Source organism: Xenopus laevis, chromosome 7S (genome assembly GCF_017654675.1).
Source record: "Xenopus laevis strain J_2021 chromosome 7S, Xenopus_laevis_v10.1, whole genome shotgun sequence".
Taxonomy (NCBI): domain Eukaryota; kingdom Metazoa; phylum Chordata; class Amphibia; order Anura; family Pipidae; genus Xenopus; species Xenopus laevis.
Window position 1 is genome coordinate 50,556,159 of NC_054384.1, and position 21,947 is coordinate 50,578,105.

Here is a 21,947-nt window from a genome sequence, read left to right on the forward strand (position 1 = left end):
CACAAAATTGTGTGGGATACAAATCACACACTACTTCGCAACTGAGCTGGAATTCTGGTAAATAATGCTGTAGCTAAAAACACTGCAATATATGTCTACTTTTGCATACTTTCATTAGTAAATGGGCTCCTCAAAATCCACATTTATTTGAAATGTGATATTTCATTGAATGTAGAATACCTTTTTTGGGTAAACTAGTTATAATCACTGGGCAACTTTTTTTTATGAAAAAGTCCTGAGTTTCTCTTTGATCTTTTACACTGGCCCTAACCAAAGTATTTGAAATATAATTAAAATAAGAGACTTTTTGGCAGGGAGCCCAGAACAATGAGCAGCTGCACTTTTATATATTTGTAACAATTTAAGATAAGCAAAGAAACAATTGTAAATATTTCACAAGATAAGCAAGTCTCTTGGGAAAAGTCTAGCAATTTAAAGGGCAATCTCACCTTCATTAGCAAAACTGCTATAGCATAAAATATGGACCTAAAACTCCCAGAAATGTGGTTACTTTCATGCCCTGCAAAATTTTGTAAACTGGACGTGGAAATTAGGGGGTGTGGCCATAAAATGGGAGTGGTCAGAACAATTTTGCTGTGTGTATCTTATTGTCCCCCTTTCCAATTTTCAAATGTTAGGCGGTATATAGTTGTGTGACCTTCTAGCAAATGTTCTTTGACAGCTAGCAAAGTGGCCATAAATGTTCAGCCATACCACACACGTAAGATGGATGAAAAGACTGTCATTTTAATATCATTTTAGGCACATGTTGTGGGAGTACACATGAAACTTCATGAACAATATTTTTAACCAACATATGTTAAATATGTTACCTTTGTAATTTTCTAGTATCTATCCTTGACAAAGCAGAGGAATTCTGCAGTGTGATCAAAACTACACATTTATTATGCAAATGTAATCGTTTGATCTGTGCTTTTGTGTTCTGAGGCAGCATTCAGTTTACATATAATTCCTGATACATTATTTGGAGATTGCTGGGGCTTTGAACCCCCTGCTTTGTAGCTACATTTATGCAGACGTAGTGTTGCTTATGTTTAGCCTATGTTATATATTCTGTAAACATGGTGTAGTCTATGTCAGCATAGTCTCATTGCTTATTGAGATATTATAACTTTTGATTCTAAAGCTGGTTACATCATTATCTATTGCTGTGAGCAACAAATTGTGCTGGAATGGAACACTCATATTTGCTCAAGATTTTCCTGAGCCTTTACTCCAGATATCGACCAGTGGAATAAAGTAATTGAACAGCTGGGTACGCCATGTCCAGAATTCATGAAAAAATTACAGCCAACAGTGAGGACATATGTAGAAAATAGACCCAAATATGCAGGCTACAGCTTTGAGAAACTCTTCCCTGATGTTTTATTCCCAGCAGACTCTGAGCATAATAAGTTAAAAGGTAAGGAGTTTTTTAATACACATTTTATCTGACCTAGTCTTTACTCTCTCAGTTAAGCAGTTCTTATTCCCTGTTTTGTCTCTTTACTGAAATGCCTACATTACTTTCCAGACTCTTAACCCGAAAAAGCATGATGCTATAGTAAGGATGCACCGAATCCAGGATTCAGCCTTTTTCTGCAGGATTTGGATGCACTCATATCCAAGCGTCTGGCTGAACCAAATCTAAATCCTAAAAATCATGTGACTTTGTTACACAAACAAGGAAGTTAAAAATATTGTAACATAGTAAGTTAGGTTGAAAAAAGATACACATCCACCTTTTAACTCTAGTTGATCCAGACGAAGGCAACACATCCCATTTGAAGCCTCTCCAATTTGCCTCAGAGTTTGGAAAACATTCCTTCCTGACTCCAAAATGACAATCGGACTAGTCCCTGGATCAATTTGTACTTTAAGATATCTTCCATAATCCAGTATTCCCTCACTTGCTAAAAAGCAATCCAACCCCTTTTTAAAGCTATCTAATGTATCAGCCTATACAAGTGATTCAGGGAGAGAATTTCACATCTTCACAGCTCTCACTGTAAAAACCCCTTCCGAATATTTTGGCGAAACCTAATTTCTTCTAATCTGAATGGGTGACCTCGCCTTTCCTTGCACTAATTTGCATCTGCCTATGCAAATTAGGTGTTCGTTATTTGGCCAACTCGCACACGAAAGATTCAGCCGAATCACAAAATAGCATATTCAGTGCATCCCTTGAGTTTTGGTGAATTGAAAAAGCGGTAGAATGAAAGCTGAAGGTTTATTTTCTTGAAAATAATAAAATCAAATTACATTGTTCTGGCAATAACCAGACCGTAAATTACATGGATTCCATCCAAATTAATTTCAAGTGTATTTTAAATCTGGAGATACAGCTTACTAATGAGTTGCATAAGGTTATGACAAGTGAATACACATATAAAATATCTGGCTAGCAAAGAAATGGCTCTAGAAGTGGGACAAACCTTTAGCGTTGATCCGACGTGACACGACTGTCGGATGCAGACGCAGCATCTGCATCAGTCAGTCATGTCGCGTCAGTGCTGTGACTTCTTCAGACATTTCTATCTCTTTTTTTTCTACCTTTTTTCCGTTGCATGCAATTTTGTCGCCGACGTTTTGTCGCATTGCGTTGGATTGCTCCGAAAACATCCATGTAGTCCTACCCTTATAAATACCTCGAATATCAAGCTGCCACTATTCCTGAACCCCAAAAAAAATTTGATTAATTAGTAGAATCCAGGAGTCCAAAAGTTTTTATAAAGTAATAAAAAAATCTTTATTTACATCTTGTATAAAAAATAGCCTGATGCGTTTCATGTCCCCACAGGACACTTAATCATAGGCTAACTTGTTACTGATACACACAAAATATTTAAAGGAAAAAAGAGCCAATAGTGGGTCTCTTGGGCGGAGTCATAATTAATCGTCCACTAGCTGTATGTCGTTGACCCTCGTGGCTCATTATTAAAACAGCATTTGAAATACAAATAATTATTTTAGCATGGATAAATATATATTTTTATACAGATTATGTATAATTTCACAATATATATGTAAATATAATAAATATAAGTATAAATATGAATATAAATACAATATAAATTGGGGTTATTTTGTTAGATACATTTTTAAGGATTTGCTTCAGTATAGGGTCAGTTTTTAGAATAACTAGATTTCTCTTAATATTTTTTAATTGATTATATTGTGGACTATATGTTAATATACATGATAAGGCTTTAGAATGATTTTTTTTTTTTATTATACGTTTTGGATTGATTTCAACACTGTCGGTCTTAGCACTGTATCTCTTAAACAAATCTTGATTATTCAAGAAGCCTTATCATGTATACTAACATATAGTCCACAATATAATCAAATAAAAAATATCATTAAGAGAAATCTAGTTATTCTAGAAACTGACTCTATACTGAAGCAAATCCTTAAAAAATGACAAAAATATATCCCTAGGAGAACTGAAACAATAGGCAATAAATTAACACCCAGCCTTATTAGATTCAAAGAATATCATAACACATGGCTACAAACCAAAGGCTGTTTCAAATGTGGGGCAAATAGATGTATTACCTGCAAATACCTAAAGAAAACATAAGACTTTATCTCTTCCACAAAAGACAAGACATATAAAATAGTAATATTAATAGCTAGTTGACAATTAATTATGACTCCGCCCTTGAGACCCACTATTGGCTCTTTTTTCCTTGAAATATTTTGTGTGTATCAGTAACAAGTTAGCCTATGATTAAGTGTCCTGTGGGGACACGAAACGCATTAGGCTATTATTTTTTATACAAGGTGTAAATAAAGATTTTTGTATTACTTTATAAAAACTTTTGGACTCCTGGATTCTACTAATTAATCAAATTTTTTTTGGGCTTCTGGAATAGTGCCAGCTTGATATTTGAGGTATTTATATATGTTTTCCCTTTGCTGAGGGTTTGGAGCATGAGTACCCGGACCCATTGTGGAAAGCGGTAAGCTTATCCTTATATTCTAAATGTCCATGCTTTCTATGGTCCTTAACTATACAGTCCTACCCTTAATCATATAAAATGTAATGTAGAATGGCAATTAATTTTGTGATTTCTAATGAATAAGCATTTAAAACTGCCAATTACTTTATATTTCTGCATAACTTATTTTATTAGATGAATGTGATAACTATTCATAAAAGTTTTTCTCTAAAATCTTTTGTTTGATTTTGGCCTGAATCATTGCATATTGTCTGCTAATAATCCTTGTCTGGTTTGGTGAAAGTTTATATATTATAGTATCACCTGTTTCATTCTCAAATATGTCTTACTCTAATTTCAGGTTCCTTTTTTTCCATTAATGTTCTAAAATTCAGAGTTGCCATGATTCCACAAGTTGAGAATGTGATTTTTCCTTGGAATATGCCACTGGAACAGATTAGTAGTGTGCTTTATAACTTGATTTAGCCACCATTTTAAACCACCCTTAGGCATTTGGTAAACCATGTTTTCTATCTCTCCATGTACAGCTAGCCAAGCCAGAGATCTGTTGTCAAAAATGCTTGTAATAGATGCATCCAAGAGAATCTCTGTAGATGAAGCTTTGCAGCATCCTTATATAAATGTTTGGTACGACCCACTGGAAGCTGAAGCAGTAAGTTTTTATTTTTTTCTGCCAAACTTTGATGCATTGAGTTAAAAACAAATTTTGGTTAAATTATTATGCAGCCGGCTCATATGGGCTAGTATAACTTGCTAGACTGCTGAACTTGTAATAACAAAAGCAAAAACATTTGCAGGTTTAGGGTTAAAGTGGGAATATTTTCATAAAACTACAGTGAAAAAAGATAAATGCAACACACCGCTTTCTTCTCTAGTGTGATTGTATAGCAACGCAATAATATACTTGGACTTTTTTTGTTTAGGAATAATATGAATCCATGATTGTGGCAATGATCTTTCAAGAGATTTTTTTTTTTTTTATGTTTTTGAAGTTTTTGTAATGACATACAAAAGTAACACGATTTATATGTTATCCATACAAACATGTATAAAATGTGTAATTGTACATATCATTTAGGATATAAAGCAGAAAAAATAAAATGTAAGAATTAAGAAATAGTCAGAAAGAAAGAAAATTAGCTATAGAATATGCTCCACATAATTAGCAGTATTAATCATTATGTACCCCAAATTTGATTGATTACTAGAAGTCCAAGGTGACCATTTTGCAAGATGTTTACTAAGAGAATTATTCTTGGCTTCATAATATTCCAATTTCTCAGTTAGTCGTAGTAGGTTGATTCTAAAAAAAAATCTGAGGGTAATTAGCCTTGCCACCGCCAATATATGGACTACTAGAGCTTTTTGATGAGTTCTCAATGGACCTATGTCTAAATTAAGCAAAGCAAGGGATATATTCAGTGGAATAGGAATTACAGTAATTATAGTAGATCAAAGACTTGTAACCAATATGAAGTAGGTTTCGGACATAACCACCAGGTATGTATCATTGAGCCAACTTGACCACATTAACACCAACACCATTGAGAAGCAGTGTGAGGATATATCTTGTAAAGTTTAGTCGGAACCATATACCAGCGATACATTAATTTAACAGATGTTTCCAAGAGTCTTATGGATTTGGTGGTTTTCAGAATCGTCCTAAACGCAAAGTTCCATTCCTGAATATCAATTACGGTCTGAATATCTCTGCCATTGGGACATGTGTGGTTCTAGTAAATCTGTAATATTTAGTACCGTATAATATTGAGAAATCTTGGTTGTGGGACGCAGGAAATCCAATAGTTTCTGTTGTTGCATTGCAGGTTGCTTAATTCTGCAATGTTTATTTGTTCTGATATAGCTTGCCAGTTGCAGATATGTAAGAAAATATGATGGTGGTATGTCCCATTTTGATTTAAGCTCATCAAAGGATATTAAAGTATTGTTGGGTATTATATCGTCCAAATACTGTGTGCCTGCTGAAGGCCGTGTTGGATTGAATTTGGGAATAATTCCTTTCAGGGCTCCAATTGGGAAATTTGAATGGAAACCATACTCTATGGAATCTTTATGCATACTGTAATCCCATACTTGTATAGATGCTTGAGTGGTCGAGAAAGGTGTATACATTGATTTTCGCGTTTTTGTACACCTGATTTTGTTATTATTTCTTCCTGTTGTACCCTGTATCCTGTATCCTGTGAGGTTGCTCAATTGTAGAAGTCATCTTTTGGATAAAGTTTAGATGTACTGCCTTGTAGTATTTTTTCCATATACATTTCAATATCACTGTACGTAATGCAGCAAAAAATTTGTTTGGAAGAGATATAGGAATAGTCCTAAACAAAGACAATATTTGTGGTAGTAGCATAGTTTTAACGGTAGCAATTTTCCCCATACAAGATATTTCTTTTGTCAGCCAGGCTTAAGCGAATACATCACATTTTTCCAGCAACGGGTGAAAATTTGCATTGTATAAAGATTTGACTGAGCATCCTACTTTTATACCTAGATAAGAGATGGACGACATCTGCCACTCAGACCTGAAAGAAGTTTTTAAATTGGATAACACATTCTGAGGAATCCAAATGGGAAGGGCTTCTGATTTAGATTGATTCACTTTGTAGTTAGACATGTTGGAAAATTTAAGCTGTTAGTAAGCCTGGGGTTTTACTGTTTATCTGTAGCATTTGATAAATGTGTTCCTTGAAGTGCTCTAAGCAGCTAAATCTTTGCTGGAGTTTTTGCTTCTTCCTCTATTTTCTTTACACCTTCTGTTTTAATCATTTTCACACTGTTTTTCTTTGCAGCCACCACCAAAGATCCCAGACAAACAATTGGATGAGCGAGAACACACTATAGAAGAATGGAAAGGTAGTAAAACTGAGCAAAAGTGACTCTTAAAGGGACAATAACACCAAAAAAGTGTTGTATAGGAAAGACAATATAATGTACTTGTGCACTACAATGGCAAAACTGATGTGTTTGCTTCAGAAGCACAACTATAATTTATATAAACAAGCTCCTGTGTAGCCATGTGGGCAGCCTTTTAAGCACTGGATACCCAATAGATAACAGATACTGTAAGTTCTGAAGAATCCCATTGTATACTACAGAGCTTATCTGTTACCTGCTGTGTATCCTGTGCCTTTTCTCCTTTTTCAGCTCTGAATGGCTGGCCCCCCCCATGGCTGTATAACAGCTTGTTCATATAAACTACAGGTTTGTTTCTGAAGCAAACACCCCAGTTTTACCAGTGCAGCACAACATTAATTTAGGATACTTTCTTTTTTGGGGTTACTGTTCCTTTTTGTAGTTTGCCCTCATGTTTTTTATTATAACATTATGTAAAGCTGAAATGTGTGTAACCAGTGGCTACTCTATAAATGTGGTGATTCCAAGCATGCTAATGTTTGAATTTTAGGTCGCACTCACAGGTCTTATTTATTTATTTATTCGTGGAGGCTGATGTTTCGACTTACACAATAACTTTTATCCAAGGCTTTTGGCCCCTATTTTTATGCATTTTTTGGCCTGAGGGCAAACTAACAGATTCATTTTTGTATTTATGGCCAGATTTAAGGGTAACGACAAATGTAGTTATAGCTACATATAACAATTTCCTAAAAACTCCTCGGATTACTGCAGACCTTTTTTTTTTTTTTTTTAGCTTGGCATGGGAATGATAAAGTAGTTATTCTAAATACAGAAACATCAATTGTCCACAAACCTTTCCAAGAACAAGGTTTTTTTTTTCCATTTTATTTTTAAAAATATCTCATGATGTTTGAATGTGGTACAATAACACCAAAAAATTAAAATGTTTTAGTAATGAAATTGTACTGTTGCCCTACACTGTAAAACTAGTGTTTGCTACAGAAGTTCTACTATAGTTAATATAAACAAGCTGCTGTGCAGCCATTGGGGCAGCTGAAAAAGGAGAAAAGGCACAGGCTACACAATAGATAACAGATAAGCTATATAGTACACCGTGGGGATTCTACATGGCTTCTCAGTTATTTAATGTTTCCTGTTACTTACACATGGCAGTGGGCACTGTAGGGTTAATCCCTCCTGTCGCAGACGGAACAGGAACTTCCTAATGAATAAATTAACCTCCCTTCCCCCGCGCCGCCATCTTTTTTCTTCCTGCACTCCCCCAACAAGTGCCAGCGTGGTAAACATCTCCTGCGCTGAAGCTCCAGGACCGAGCCTTTGTGCTTGTGTGCGTTTCTGGGGGGACTGGCGAGTCCTTGGCCATCCGTTGCCGATCAGTGTAGTAAGTCGCAATGCCGGTTATCGGCGCATGCGCAATAAACCGCTGAATGACCGCAACCTGCAGAAAGGTAATGCGCAGGCGCGAAAAATTCAAAAGCAAACGCGCCAAAAGGATTAGACGCTGCTGTATGTGTAATAGAAATACTGCGTCTCTATCTCCCCCTCCAGGATATTGTGAAGCTGCCAAACAGTTGGATTGTGCCACAAGTGATATTAGGTGTACTAACTGTAAGTAGACACCCTTATACTTACGCATTAGCCTCATGACGGACAGGATAAGGTTAAGCACCAGTACAATTATTGTTTCAACAGGGGACTGGTGTGATGAGTTGTAGACGCTCATATTCAGGCTCAAGGGGGTGAGTGTATTTGGTTTGTTTAAAAAAATCACAAATACTAAAGAGATGTGCTAGATTTTTAATAAAACTATCCTTTCTACAGAAGTTCTCCAATCAGGGAAGATCAAAGGAGGAAATCCAGTAGAAATGAATGCTCCTCATGTGGACATGCAGCATTGCCAGACAAAAGATTATGCAAAAAGTGCCTGGAAGAGGCTGCGGGGGTCAACTCCAAACAGTTCTCAGACCTAATGGAGTGGATGAAAGATTCATTTAACAATTCCATGTCCAATATGGTTTCACAAGTCACGGACAAAGTCTTAAGTAACCTTAATGCAGAACAACATAGCACAAATGAAAGCATAAGTATCAGACCTAGAGAAACGATCTCCCCAGTATCTGAAGGTGAAATTTCGGAGTCAGACTCAGAAGAGGAATCAGACATATCACCAGAGATGGTGGAGCCCCTAATCAAAGCAATTAGAAAGACACTAGACCTAAGAGATGAATCTATAACTAATAAAGGTGACAAAATGTTTAAATCATCAGCGAAGAAAAACCATTTATTTCCTCTGCACGAGGTTATTAAGAAAACAATGGAAACGGAGTGGGAAACACCTGATAAGAAAATTACCTTTTCCAAAAAATTTAAGAAAATGTTTCCTTTCTCGGAGGAAGATGCGAAAACATGGGATAACATACCCAAAGTAGACGCATCCATTACCAGAGTGGCCAGAAGAACCACATTACCAGTAGATGAGGGAGTATCCCTCAAAGACACAATGGAACGAAGGCAAGACGCCACCTTAAAGAAATTATACCTCTTGACGGGGGCTATTTGTAAGGCTGAGGTAGCTAATACTACAACAACCAGAGCTAATAAAATCTGGATAAATGAGCTGGAAAATGCCATCAAGACAGGGACAGAAAGATCCAAACTTCTGGAAATGCTCCATGATATCAAAATAGGCAATGATTATTCTGCGGAAGCCTCACTCAGTAATGTCAAATTGGCAGCCAGATCAATGGGTCTCGCGGTGGCGGCAAGAAGATCCCTCTGGCTGAGGCATTGGAACGCAGATTCCCAATCAAAGCACAACTTGTGCTCTTTACCGTTTAAGGGAGACTTATTGTTTGGAACCAGTTTGGATCAAATCATCTCTAAAGCCTCAGCTGGAAAATCTGCATTCCTACCTCAAGAAAGAAGAGATAAAAGGTTCAACTACAAAAATCAGCGTAACTCCTTTCGAGATGCAAGGCAATATAGACCAGGAAAGTACAACCCTAAGCAATGGAAATCCAGAAGCCAAAATTTCCAATCACAGGGTTACAAAAGAGAGCCCAAAACAGACAAAAAAGCATGAAGGTGCGAGAGTCCAGCTGTCTTATCTAGGAGGAAGATTGAACAGTTTCAAGACAGTTTGGGCTCAAAACATAAGAGACAAATGGGCGGTGGAGGTCGTATCAAAAGGATATCAAATGGAATTTGTAAGGAAACCCCACAACTCTTTCATCTCATCAGACAGACCAAGAACAAAAGAAGCCACAAAACATCTCCGACTCATAATAAGAGACTTATGGCGGAACAAAGTGATCTCAAAAGTCCACCCAGATCAAAGATTCAAGGGAATTTACTCCCATCTTTTCCTACGAAGAAAGGTAAATGGCGAATACAGAGTTATTTTGAACTTAAAAAACCTCAACAAAAACCTGAAGATTCCTACATTCAGAATGGAAACCCTAAGATCAATCACTGCAGCCCTATCCAAAGGAGATTGGATGGTCAAGCTGGATCTAAGGGACGCCTATTTACATATACCCATTTGGAAAGCTCACAGAAGATTCCTAAGGTTCAAAATTCTTGGAGAACATTATCAGTATGCAGCAATGCCTTTCGGGCTGGCAACCGCTCCAAGGATTTTCACAAAAATCCTAGCCCCAGTACTAGAAAACCTGAGGCTCAAGGGAATCCAAATTTATGCCTATTTAGACGACATCCTTCTCAAAGCACAGACGGTGGCAACTTTGAAGACTCATCTAATAATAGTACAAAGCTACCTGGAACAGTTAGGTTGGAAAATAAACGAGGAAAAGTCCATACTCATCCCCAGTCAGAGACTGGAATATTTGGGCACGATTTTGGATACCAAAAAGATGCTCTTGAGCCTTCCAGAGGTGAGAATGAAGGACTTAATCTCACAAACACACCAACTCATTCGCCACCCTATTACAACAACAATAATTTGCCAGAAGTTACTGGGGAAAATGATCTCCACAATAGACTGTGTCAAATGGTCACAGCTACACTCCAGGATTCTCCAGTTCGATTTCCTGTCCCAATGGAACAGGAAGCAAGAGCAGGATCAACTCATCTATTTGGGGAAAGAAACATTGAAGAGTCTAACTTGGTGGACGCAAGCAGAGAACCTGTCAGTCCCCATGCCCCTCTTGGTAGATTATGGGATCACAATTACCACAGATGCCAGCAGTACAGGATGGGGAGCCCACCTGGGGGAACACAAAGTACAAGGTTGGTGGAACAAAGAAGAGAGTCAGAAATCATCCAACTGGCGGGAGTTAAAAGCAATCCACCTGAGCCTCTTAGCCTTCACTCCTCTAATATCATCGAAGGCAGTTCTGATCAAATCAGACAATACAACAGCGGTCAGATACCTCATGAAACAAGGAGGAACAAAATGCTGGAGCCTCTTATCCCTGACCATGACCATACTTACATGGGTAGAAAAGAATTTACTATATCTGAAAGCAATCCATATCCCGGGGAAAAACAACGAGATTGCAGACAAATTAAGCAGATCTCCCCCAATGGAAGGAGAATGGGAACTAAACAACCAAGTTTTCAGAACAATTTGGAAGAAATGGGGTCCTTTCAAGATGGACTTGATGGCGTCCAGGTTCAACAAGAAAATGCAAACATTTTGCTCTTGGAAACAAGATCCAGAGGCCACCTTGACGGATGCTTTATCAATAACCTGGAACTGGGGACCGTTGTACATATTCCCTCCAATAGTACTGATCCCGAAAGTTATCAGGAAAATACTGGACGATCAAGCCAATGTAATCCTGATTGCTCCCTGGTGGCCAAGACGAGTGTGGTTCCCTCAACTTCTCAGACTGGCCAAAGGCAATTTCTGGAAACTGCCAGGAAGAAAGGATCTCCTCACTCAGCAGACACGGGTCCATCCCTATCCAGAAAAACTCGCTTTAACGGCTTGGCGTTTGAAAGTGAGAAACTGAGATCCCTAGGCCTTTCAGAAGGCTCAATCACCACCTTGCTAGCGGCCAAAAAACACTCTACAACTGAAAAATATTACAAGACCTGGGAAAAATTCTCAGAATGGTGTTCCACCAGGAATACACTCCCCACACAGAACTCCGAATTACAAATAGTGGAATTCTTACAAAGTGGAGTGGAATTAAAATTGAGCAATTCGACCCTCAAAGGCCAGATTACGGCCATTTCGCATTTCTCAGGCATAAACTGGAGTTCCAGACCACTAATCAAAAGGTTTGTTCAAGCCCTAAAAAGAACGAGACCCTTATCTAAAACCAAAGTTCCCCCATGGGATTTAAGTCTGGTCCTGAAAGCCCTAACAGAGACTCCTTTTGAACCTCTGGACAAGGTACCTCTTAAAATGGTTAACATTAAGCTGGCGTTTCTTCTTGCCATAACATCTGCCAGAAGAGTGAGTGAAATTCACGCTATATCAGCAGAACCAGACAAAATCACTTTTTATAATGATAAAGTGATATTAAGAACTTTGGATGAATTTACACCAAAAGTGGTGTCAAAGTTTCACATGTCTCAAGACATTATACTACCTACCTTTTTTGAGAACCCTAGTTCCTTGGAAGAGGAGAAGTGGCATTCTCTAGATATTGTCAGATGCCTCAAAATCTACCTTGGAAGAACCAAGGAAATCAGGAAAACTAACTCGTTGCTAATCATTACTCAAGGTACAAGACTAGGTAATCAACCTACCAAAAAAACGGTGTCTAACTGGATAAAGGAATGCATCAGAATGGCATATTCACACCAGTCCCACACAGTACCCTCTCAGCTGAAGGCACACTCAACCAGAGGTACAGCGGCATCCTGGGCACTCCGGGCCCAGGTAACTTCAGAAGACATCTGCAAAGCAGCAGTATGGAGTTCGTGGGACACCTTTATAAAACACTACAAATTTGATGTTTACTCAAAGAGTCTTTCTAATTTTGGCTCTGCAGTTCTTAACTGTGCTCTAAATAATTAAAATTTCTTTGGCATAACCCACCCATGTATTGTCTGCTTCTGTATGTCCCTACAGTGCCCACTGCCATGTGTAAGTAACAGGAAAACAGAAAATCAATACATACTTACCGAGATTTTCGTTTCCTGTACTGGAACATGGCAGTGGGCAAAGCTTCCCAACCCTCGTTTTGGGGGAGTCAAGAAATCAAAAGATGGCGGCGCGGGGGAAGGGAGGTTAATTTATTCATTAGGAAGTTCCTGTTCCGTCTGCGACAGGAGGGATTAACCCTACAGTGCCCACTGCCATGTTCCAGTACAGGAAACGAAAATCTCGGTAAGTATGTATTGATTTTCTGTTGTCCTGTGCTTTAATGGCTGCCCCCATGGCTACAAAGCAGCTTGTTTATATAAACTATAATAGGGTTTCTGTAGTAAGCACACCAGCATTTCCATTATTTTAAAACATTTTAATGTTTTGGTGTTACTGTTCCTATAATATGCTGAGAAATAAGCTTACAAATATTGTTTTGTTTGTACTTTCAGAGCTTATATACAAGGAAGTTTTGGACTGGGAAGACAGAGCTAAGAATGGAGTAATCCGTGGGCAGCCAGCCCCTTTAGGTTGGTTATATTGTATAAATCCTGAAACCTCAAATATTAAAATTGTTTATATAAATTGACATATAGATTTTGTATCCACTAGTTGGTATATTCATTATTCCCTGGTATATTCTGAACAGTGGAACAAAATTCATGTGTGGATCAAAAATGATACAAATAGAAGAAAACTAATTATAAAATGTAAACATATTCTAGATCCAAAACAGACTTTCCCCCTTTCCCCAGATATTTCAATCACAAACTGCAAAAAAAATACCCTTGGCCATGGCTTGCAGGTTAACAATACAAATAAACAAATAGTTAATAGCCCACTCCCAAACTGTTGTTTTCACTTCCTGGCACTGCTGGTAAAATGGCTTTTGCCCCAAAAATGCACATTAAAGTACTTTTCAGGAAGAAAATGCATATACTAGCAGTGCTAGGCAGTTCCCACTCAATAGGGGGCAGCACTAGTGCGTTTGAGAGCTTCAGCTCAGCTACAATGGGGAGAAAATCCCCTGTGTGATAAGAGGCTTGTAAATTGCTCCCAGAACTCCTACCAGGAAAAAAAAAATATTTTCAAATTAAACTATGCTTTCTAGAAACAAGGAAAGAAATATGTAATGACTTTTTTTTTTTTTAAAGGTTTTTATTTTGCACTTTGAAACAAACAACACACTTTTAACAACGTAGGCATTGTTGATGAGTGCAATTGGTCACGCAGGACCACAAATTATTAGATTAAGACAATCAGTTATACATTTGGAGCATAAAGTATGTTACATATTAGGTTTGTTTGTGTATTACATGTTACTTCTGTTCTCACAGGATTTAAGCGTGCTTATATAGGATTTCATTTACTGAGAAAGAAATAGACATATTGCATATATTATCTCATACATTAACATTTATTGAGTCTCTGGGTCTACTTCAGGACAGGCCTCTAACCAGGGTTCCCAGATTTTTTCAAACTTTTTCGGGCACTGTCTGGCTATGTATGTTAATTTTATTGGGAGCCTGTTATTGACCAGTTTTACCCACTGCTTTACTGTGTGGGATTGAAGGCTAAGCCATGTCATGGCAATCTGCTTTTTGGCATAAAAGAGAAGGGTTCTTCATAAACATCTTGTTTAATTTAGAGGTGCCATTTCATCCACCAGTCCCAGTAGGCACACCTCTGGTGTTAGTGCTCCAGGGAGCAGGATTTCATTAGTCAGGTAGGCTATTACCTTGGCCCAGAATCTTTGTATCAGGGGGCATGACCAAAACAGATGGAAAACCCCACTGGGCGGGTGTTGGCATTTGGGACAGTTTCCATTGGGGCTTTTGTCCATGGCTTTAAGCCTGATTGGAGTAATATATGTAAAGTGTATGATACGGAATTGTACCATCCTATCTTTTGTAGAAATTAGAAAGCTGTACAGTTCCCCTGTTGCATCTTCCCATGTATCGTTATCTAGAGCAGGAATAAGGTCATTCCACTTGCTTTTTGCTTTGTTAAATGGACTATTAATGGTGGATATCAGTGTCTTGTAGAGCTCAGAGACCAGCTTTTGTGGATTTGGATCCCATAGCCTGTCTTCATGTGGTTGGGTTTTAGTAGAGATTGTCAGTTTACCAAATTGGGCCGCAAGAGCATGTCTGAGTTGGAAATATCGGTGCCAAGCTATCTTTGGGTGGTTTAGTTTAGTTGCTAGTTGGGTATGTAATGACTTTTAGGGTACTCTAATAACTGTTACTGGCCTTATAAATGCCTTTACTATCATTCTGCCTGTAATCCTTGCCACAGAAAAATATGTTTGGGGGCAAGGCCAGTTAAATGTTTTCATGTTCAACTGATATAACTAATCAATCACAGCTATGAATAGATCATTGGGACAGTCCTCATATTATAATGCTGTATAACAATTTAGAGGTCTTATCATTCCTGGAAATGCATCTTTCCTTTCAATGGTCATTGTAAAATATAAAAATGTTTTTTCTTTTTTTAAATAAAGAATATAGAAATATTTTCATGTTCCAATTTGGCTTCAGGGGGGCTTGAAGTTCAAGATTGCCAGAGCATGCTAATGCAACTCATTTCCCCCTTTTGTTTTCTCATAGCACAGGTGCAGCAGTAACTGATGGTTCTCATCCTCATACCTCCTCTTCATCAGCTGACGCTTCCTCCATGTCAACAGATCCAACTCTGCCCTCAGACACAGACATCAGTCTTCAAACCTCTGCAGGGACCCTGGGTTGTTGTCGATGACTTATTGGCAGGGAGGAGGTGGTGGGGACTTCTAGGGTAGCACAGTTTGACTGGGGAAAATACAACTTGTATTATTTTCTATTGAATATCATTAACCCCATAGCTGCCAGAAACTTGTGATTGCATTGCAGTTCAAGGTTCTGAAAAATGGATTAGATTCCAGTAACAATTTAAGTACTGGGAGGAGCCACAACTACTCTTCACCAGATTTAAATTGGTTAAGAGGTGTGGTGTCATTTTTAATTTTAGTGCTGTAATTTGAACACTTAAGTGCTGGAGGGTTTGAAGAAAGCTGCCATAAATATGTATTGTATTTTTATTTCTGTTTTGTGTGGGGAGGTGGGCTTAACGCTCCAACTTTTTGAGAAAAGGTCACTTTGGTCCTGATTGTCTTGAATTTTTTTTTCTGTTTCCTTGCTGGTGCTGCTCAGTTTTTATGTTTTATCTTCTAGAATTATACAGATTGTTCCATATTTTTATTAATTTAATTTTGTTTTTTGTAATGGGAGTAATTTTCACACAAAATGCGCCAGTAATCCTAAAACAGACATAGCTTTCTATTTACTTTTGATCATGTAATCAAGCTGTGGCAATTTAGGTGTTGATGCAATCCACTCTTACAATATATTGAAATTCATAAAATATTTTTATCGGCTTTCATATTGCTTTAGATTAGAAACCGCCTTTTACATCTTTTTACCAACACACTGCACTGTAATGTGCAACTGCCACCTCTGGAAAAAAAAAACATAAAAAGGCATATTTTTATATTTCATGCTTAAAGTTGCATCCTTAAATGGAAAAATAATTGACACTCAATTTAAAACTTCGGTGATTATTCTAAAGTTGAATGTGAAACATTACAAATGAACACCGGCAGCAGTCTTTAGTGTGCCCTTCCCTGGCAGTAAATGCATTTAATAATTATTCAAGATGAGTAAACTTTTTTAGATGCTTTTCACATTTTAATAATTTTGTTCATCCGTGAGAATGAATGCACCAGAGTAGCCTCCCTTGTTCTGCCTGTGCATTGGATATACATGTTCTATAATTCCACAGTTTAGTCTTTTTACCCTCCGTGGAAGAGCAATCTTCACCTTGTTAGAGTCCTTTTCTCAGTCTAGATGTATAGTTTCACTGCTTGTTAATTCCTCTTCTGTTTACGATAGCCAAACAGATCAATCAATTAATGGGTTGTGTTCCTGCTTCACTCGCAGAACATCAGCAGAAATCAGCGGGTGGAACAGCATGAACATATAAATGATTGCTGACTCGTAATAAATGATCAATGTTGGGGAAAAAATGTTCTGAGTAGATTATTATTTTTGTTACATAAATCTAGTGAATTGGTAAATTTGCATCCAGCCTGTGCAATGCCTGTAGTGTGCTAGTTTATATTTAGGAAAGATTTATATACTGCTCTATGCTGTCTCTTCATGGGTCACTCTCATTTGTTTATACATGTGTATTTTATTAACAGTTAACATGAAAGGTATTCATCACAATAAGCAATATTTCTAAAACAGTTATTGTAAACATATCAGTAAATGCCTTCATGCAGTACATGAAGAGTTATATAATTAACCTTTAGAATACTGCTAAGCAATGCTGTATTAGGCTTCAGTTGCATCAATACTACATGCCATACATTTAGTGCATACACATGTACTTTTCCCACTGCTTAAAGGAAAGCATACACATGTACTTTTCCCACTGCTTAAAGGAAAACTATACCCCCAAAATGAATACTTAAGCAACAGTTTATATCAAATTGAATGACATATTAAAGAATCTTACCAAACTGGAATATATATTTACATAAATATTGCCCTTTTACATCTCTTGCCTTGAACCACCATTTTGTGACTCTATCTGTGCTGCCTCAGAGATCACCTGACCAAAAATACTACAACACTAACTGTAACAGGAAGAAGTGAGGAAGCAAAAGGCAGAACTCTGTCTGTTAATTGGCTCATGTGACCTAACATGTGGTTTGTGTGTGTGCACAGTGAATCTTACGATCTCAGGGGGCGGCCCTTATTTTTTAAAATGGCAATTTTCTATTTATGATTACCCAATGGCACATACTACTAAAAAAGTATATTATTATGATAATGGTTCATTTACATGAAGCAGGGTTTTACACATGAGCTGTTTTACTCAGTATCTTTTAATAGAGACCTACATAGTTTGGGGGGTATAGTTTTCCTTTAAGAACATCTTTCTAGCAACTGAATGTGGTACCTTTATACAATGATGAAATCAGGGTTTCTGAACCATTGGTTACAAACATAAAAAATAAGGCGGCCAACCAATGCGACCTAGCCCTAGTAATTTTTCAGTTATAAGTGTATGATCATAAAATTGCAGAGCCATTATACCATGCCACGGTAAACCCCATATGGTGGTCCTAAGACATATTTTTCTTAGGTTGGCACCTACCTGAATGGTTGTTTTTGTTTTGAGGAGTAAAGGGTCTTTTGATTAAAGGACATGTAAACCCTGCCCACACAAATGTAATCAGTGAACATCCTCTTTAAAATCTTTAGATACATATATACCTGCCACTCTGGTTTTTAAAAGTAGCATTTCTTAAACACAGCAGTTTTACCAGTGCAGGGCGACACTGCATTATATTTTCATTACTTTAAAACACTTGTTCTTTTTGACATTACTGTTCATTTAACAGTAAGGCCACAGCATCCCTTTAAGAAAGCCTTCTACTCCTCTCACCCACTCTGCCCCCTCCCTCAGGAATATACTTTGGCTGTTGGTGCATGATCATGCTCCGTTCTTCTCAGCTCAGATTACTAAACATATTCTCCAGTCTAACAGCCAATGAAGAAATAGCATTGCTGGTTCCCATAGAAACTCTAGCTGTCTGATCCTATTTTTTTCTCCTAACCACCTCTCCTGAGCTCAGCTTAACCACTACAACCCATCAGAACTTTTTATCAAAGTATGTTGTGCCAGTGCAAACCTGCATTGCATGAACTTTACAGCATACATGTCCTTTTTGCAGATGTCAATGTTACTGATGTCAGACAGAAAATGACCGCCAGGTAAAAGCTGCTATTTGTTTTGCGAAAATGTGATGGTGCTGGCAAATGGAGGAGGTATATGCAGTACAAATGATGTGGGTTGGGTGGGGAAGATATGCCCAACTTGTATACATGGTAGGGAAAAGTAGGCTTTACATGTCTCTTAGACTTATCCTCCCCCACTGCAGCTTTTATAGGGGAGAGATCTTACAAAACCAACATCCCCATCATAAACCATGGCTGGCTGAGACAAGGGTGCCGGGTAAAGTTAGCTCTTAGGCAATATATTTTTATAATTAGTTTTTTCGCCATTTTAATTATAACTACTATTGTATAGTTTTCACTTTATAAAGTTTAGATTTGGAAACTGTTCTAGTAAAAAGCTATTTGTTGAATTGTAATTAGTTATCATCTGTTTTATATAAATAACAAAAAAAAAGCTAACATTTGAGGTAATGTAGGGAAAGCAACGTCATACCATTATTGGATTAATACTTTTGTCTTCATTCAGAAGATTTCTATTTCAGTCTTGCCTGCAGGCCCGGATTTGCGGCGAGGCGGACCTAGGGCGGCACAAGCTCAGGGGCGGCATGCCGCCCAGCCTCACTTCCGGGCGCACGGAGCACAAATCCGGCCCTACCTGCCTGGAGATTACGGTCTACTTATTGGTAGAACTAATGTATCATATTGTATCAAATTTGATTCCTGCATTATCTGCGTAGCAGTGTTTTCCTACCTGGCTATTTTTAGGATAGACAGGCAGCCAGAGTGTGTTTGGGTTGTATTTGCATTTGAATGCCTTTTGTAAATGTGCAGCTTTGGACTTGATAAGATTTGTCGTATTGAAGTCGCATCCGTGGTTGAGGGTTCAGAATATGATGTGATAAAGTTGGTGCATCCAGAAAGCTCTGAATTACGAAAAAAGGCCATCTCGTTTTTTATCTAAGTAATCCAAATTTCTAATAAAGCATTTCCTTTTTCTCTGTAATAATAAAACGGTACCTTGTACTTGATCCCTACTAAGATTTAATGCATCCTTACTGGAAACAGAACCAGCCTATTGGGTTTATTTAATGTTTACATGATTTTCTAGTAGTCTTAAAGTGATATTGACACTAAAAAAACTACTCTTAAAAATATTAATGTACATTAAAAGTTACCTTTAGGTCATGCTGAAACAGTATTGTGTAAAAGTACTATTGTTGAGTTGGCTTTGACTCCATGCTTCAGAGCTAGTATTTATAGTGTAGTCACAATGTAGTTGCTATAAGGCCATAGATTGTGAGATTTAGGATAACCAGATTTTTAAAGTTAAAAAAAAAAACAAAAGTATTGTAGCATACTACTATTCAGGGTAGTTTAGCTTTTTATAAAGACCGTAACAAGGTGTGACTTATTTTTGTTTTCCTGCCACAGACAGGAGAAAGAGACTTTTTATACTTGGGGGGTACTTCCAAGTGATTGTATTGTTCTTCCAGTGAGCACCACGTAGTGGTCCTCTTCTTCTTTCCCGGTGGAGATGCATGTGCAGTATAATGCAATAGCCGGCTTTTTCAATAACGTTTGGCTTTTCACTCTACTGTGCATGCGCAGCCAAGAGTTGAAAGAAGATGCAGGAAGAGGATCGCTAACTGGTGCTCGCTGGAAGGTTTTTGCCGTTTTCTACTGATAGGAGCACCCGCCGGGGTGTCCGGTAAGTAAATACAATCACTTGGGAGTGCCTACCTTTTGGCACCCCCAAATATAAAATTACTTTCCTTTAGAGTATTTCAGACAGAAAATGCACACCCTGTTATTTTAAACCCTGACCAGCAACGTTTCAACGTTTTAAAACTGTATGCTCAGGTTAAAAATAATACAAAAGTTTGTATTTTCACACTTAATTATTTGTGCACACCATGAATTAAATATATATATATATATACTGTATATAGTTTAATTGTTGGCTAGGACAGCTCCCATTGGCTTCTACATGCACTCTTTGAAGTCCATCAACTTCAATGCGTATATCGATTTATTTGCAGTTTTTCGAGAAGCGAAACGGACCAGATTCACCCATGACTATTGATAAATAACACCTTAGCGTGTATATCCATTAATTGAATTAATCACTGTTGAAAACCACTAAAAACACAAAAATTGTGAATCAAGAGAGAATTTCATCATGGCAGCTTTCAATCTAAAAGAGTCAAAAGCAGATTATGGACTTGGTCAATTTAACTTTGGTGGAAGAAAATGGCACATGATATTGCAGTGAAGTGTGATATGGAGGCAAAGGAATTGAGTTTATTAAAGAAGAGAAGAGCAGGTGTTAAAGAACAAAACTAGAATATAAAGGGGTAAAGCAAGTTAATATGGAAAGGGGTCAAATGAGCATGAAGGACAGACAGATGTGAGAATGGGGGGGAGTTTTAACAGCCACATGTTTACAAAGATTAGATATATCTTTTCAAATAGTAATTTTAACTACCCTGCAGAAGTCTTTAACACTTTTTAAATCTATCTGATGTGTTTTTTAAGACTCAAAGATGTGAAAACGACAGGTATGTTATTCAGAATGTTTGGGACCTGGGGTTTTCCAGATAAGGGATCTTTCTGTTATTTGGATCCCCATCCCTTGGGTCTGCTGAAAAATAAATTGAACACTAAATAAACCACATATAATTATTTTGCCACCAATAAATATTAATTATATCTTAGGATCAAGTACAAGTTACCTTATTACAGAGAAAAAGGAAATCATATTTTAAAATTTGAATTATTTGCTTATTATGAACTTCCCATAATTCAGAGCTTTCTGGGTAACATGTTTCATGACAACAGATCCCATACCTCTACTAATTTTACAAAATAAGATTTTAAATAGTAGCACTTCGTATTTTAGTATTGTGATCTGAAGTCAGACTGTTGAATAAAAGAGTCCATAATTATATTAATTTCAGAGATGGTTGCCCACCGCAATGAAAAAGTTAAATAGCAGTTTCTTAAGAAAACTATATTTTTAAAACTATTATTTTCTCATTTTATCAATACAGGTATGGGACTTGGTATCCAGAATGCTCGGGACCTGGGGTTTTCCAGATAACAGATCTTTCCATAATTTGGATCTTTATACCTTAAATTGTGTTAACATTAAAAAACCCAATAGGCTGGTTTGCTTCCAATAAGGATTAATGATATCTTAATTTAGATTAAGTACAATGTAGTGTTTTATTATTA

The 21,947-nt window shown here is 37.3% G+C and overlaps 1 protein-coding gene across 10 annotated transcripts in view; it reads left to right on the forward strand.

The window, feature by feature from the left end:
* The window catches only part of mapk8.S (mitogen-activated protein kinase 8 S homeolog), an 84,597-nt gene extending 67,607 nt beyond the window's left edge, over positions 1–16,990 (forward strand). For 8 of the 10 annotated variants that reach the window (XM_041571229.1, XM_041571226.1, XM_041571228.1 and 5 more), the window contains 5 exons: positions 1,241–1,423; positions 4,493–4,617; positions 6,779–6,842; positions 13,380–13,457; positions 15,545–16,990. In XM_041571229.1, coding sequence (XP_041427163.1) covers positions 1,241–1,423; positions 4,493–4,617; positions 6,779–6,842; positions 13,380–13,457; positions 15,545–15,687 — 593 coding nt within the window. In that variant the 3' untranslated portion in view covers positions 15,688–16,990. Of the gene's footprint in view, positions 1–1,240; positions 1,424–4,492; positions 4,618–6,778; positions 6,843–13,379; positions 13,458–15,539 lie in introns of all 10 variants that reach the window. The other 2 variants (XM_041571233.1, XM_041571234.1) reach the window with 2 other exon arrangements.
* Positions 16,991–21,947: the final 4,957 nt, after the last annotated feature.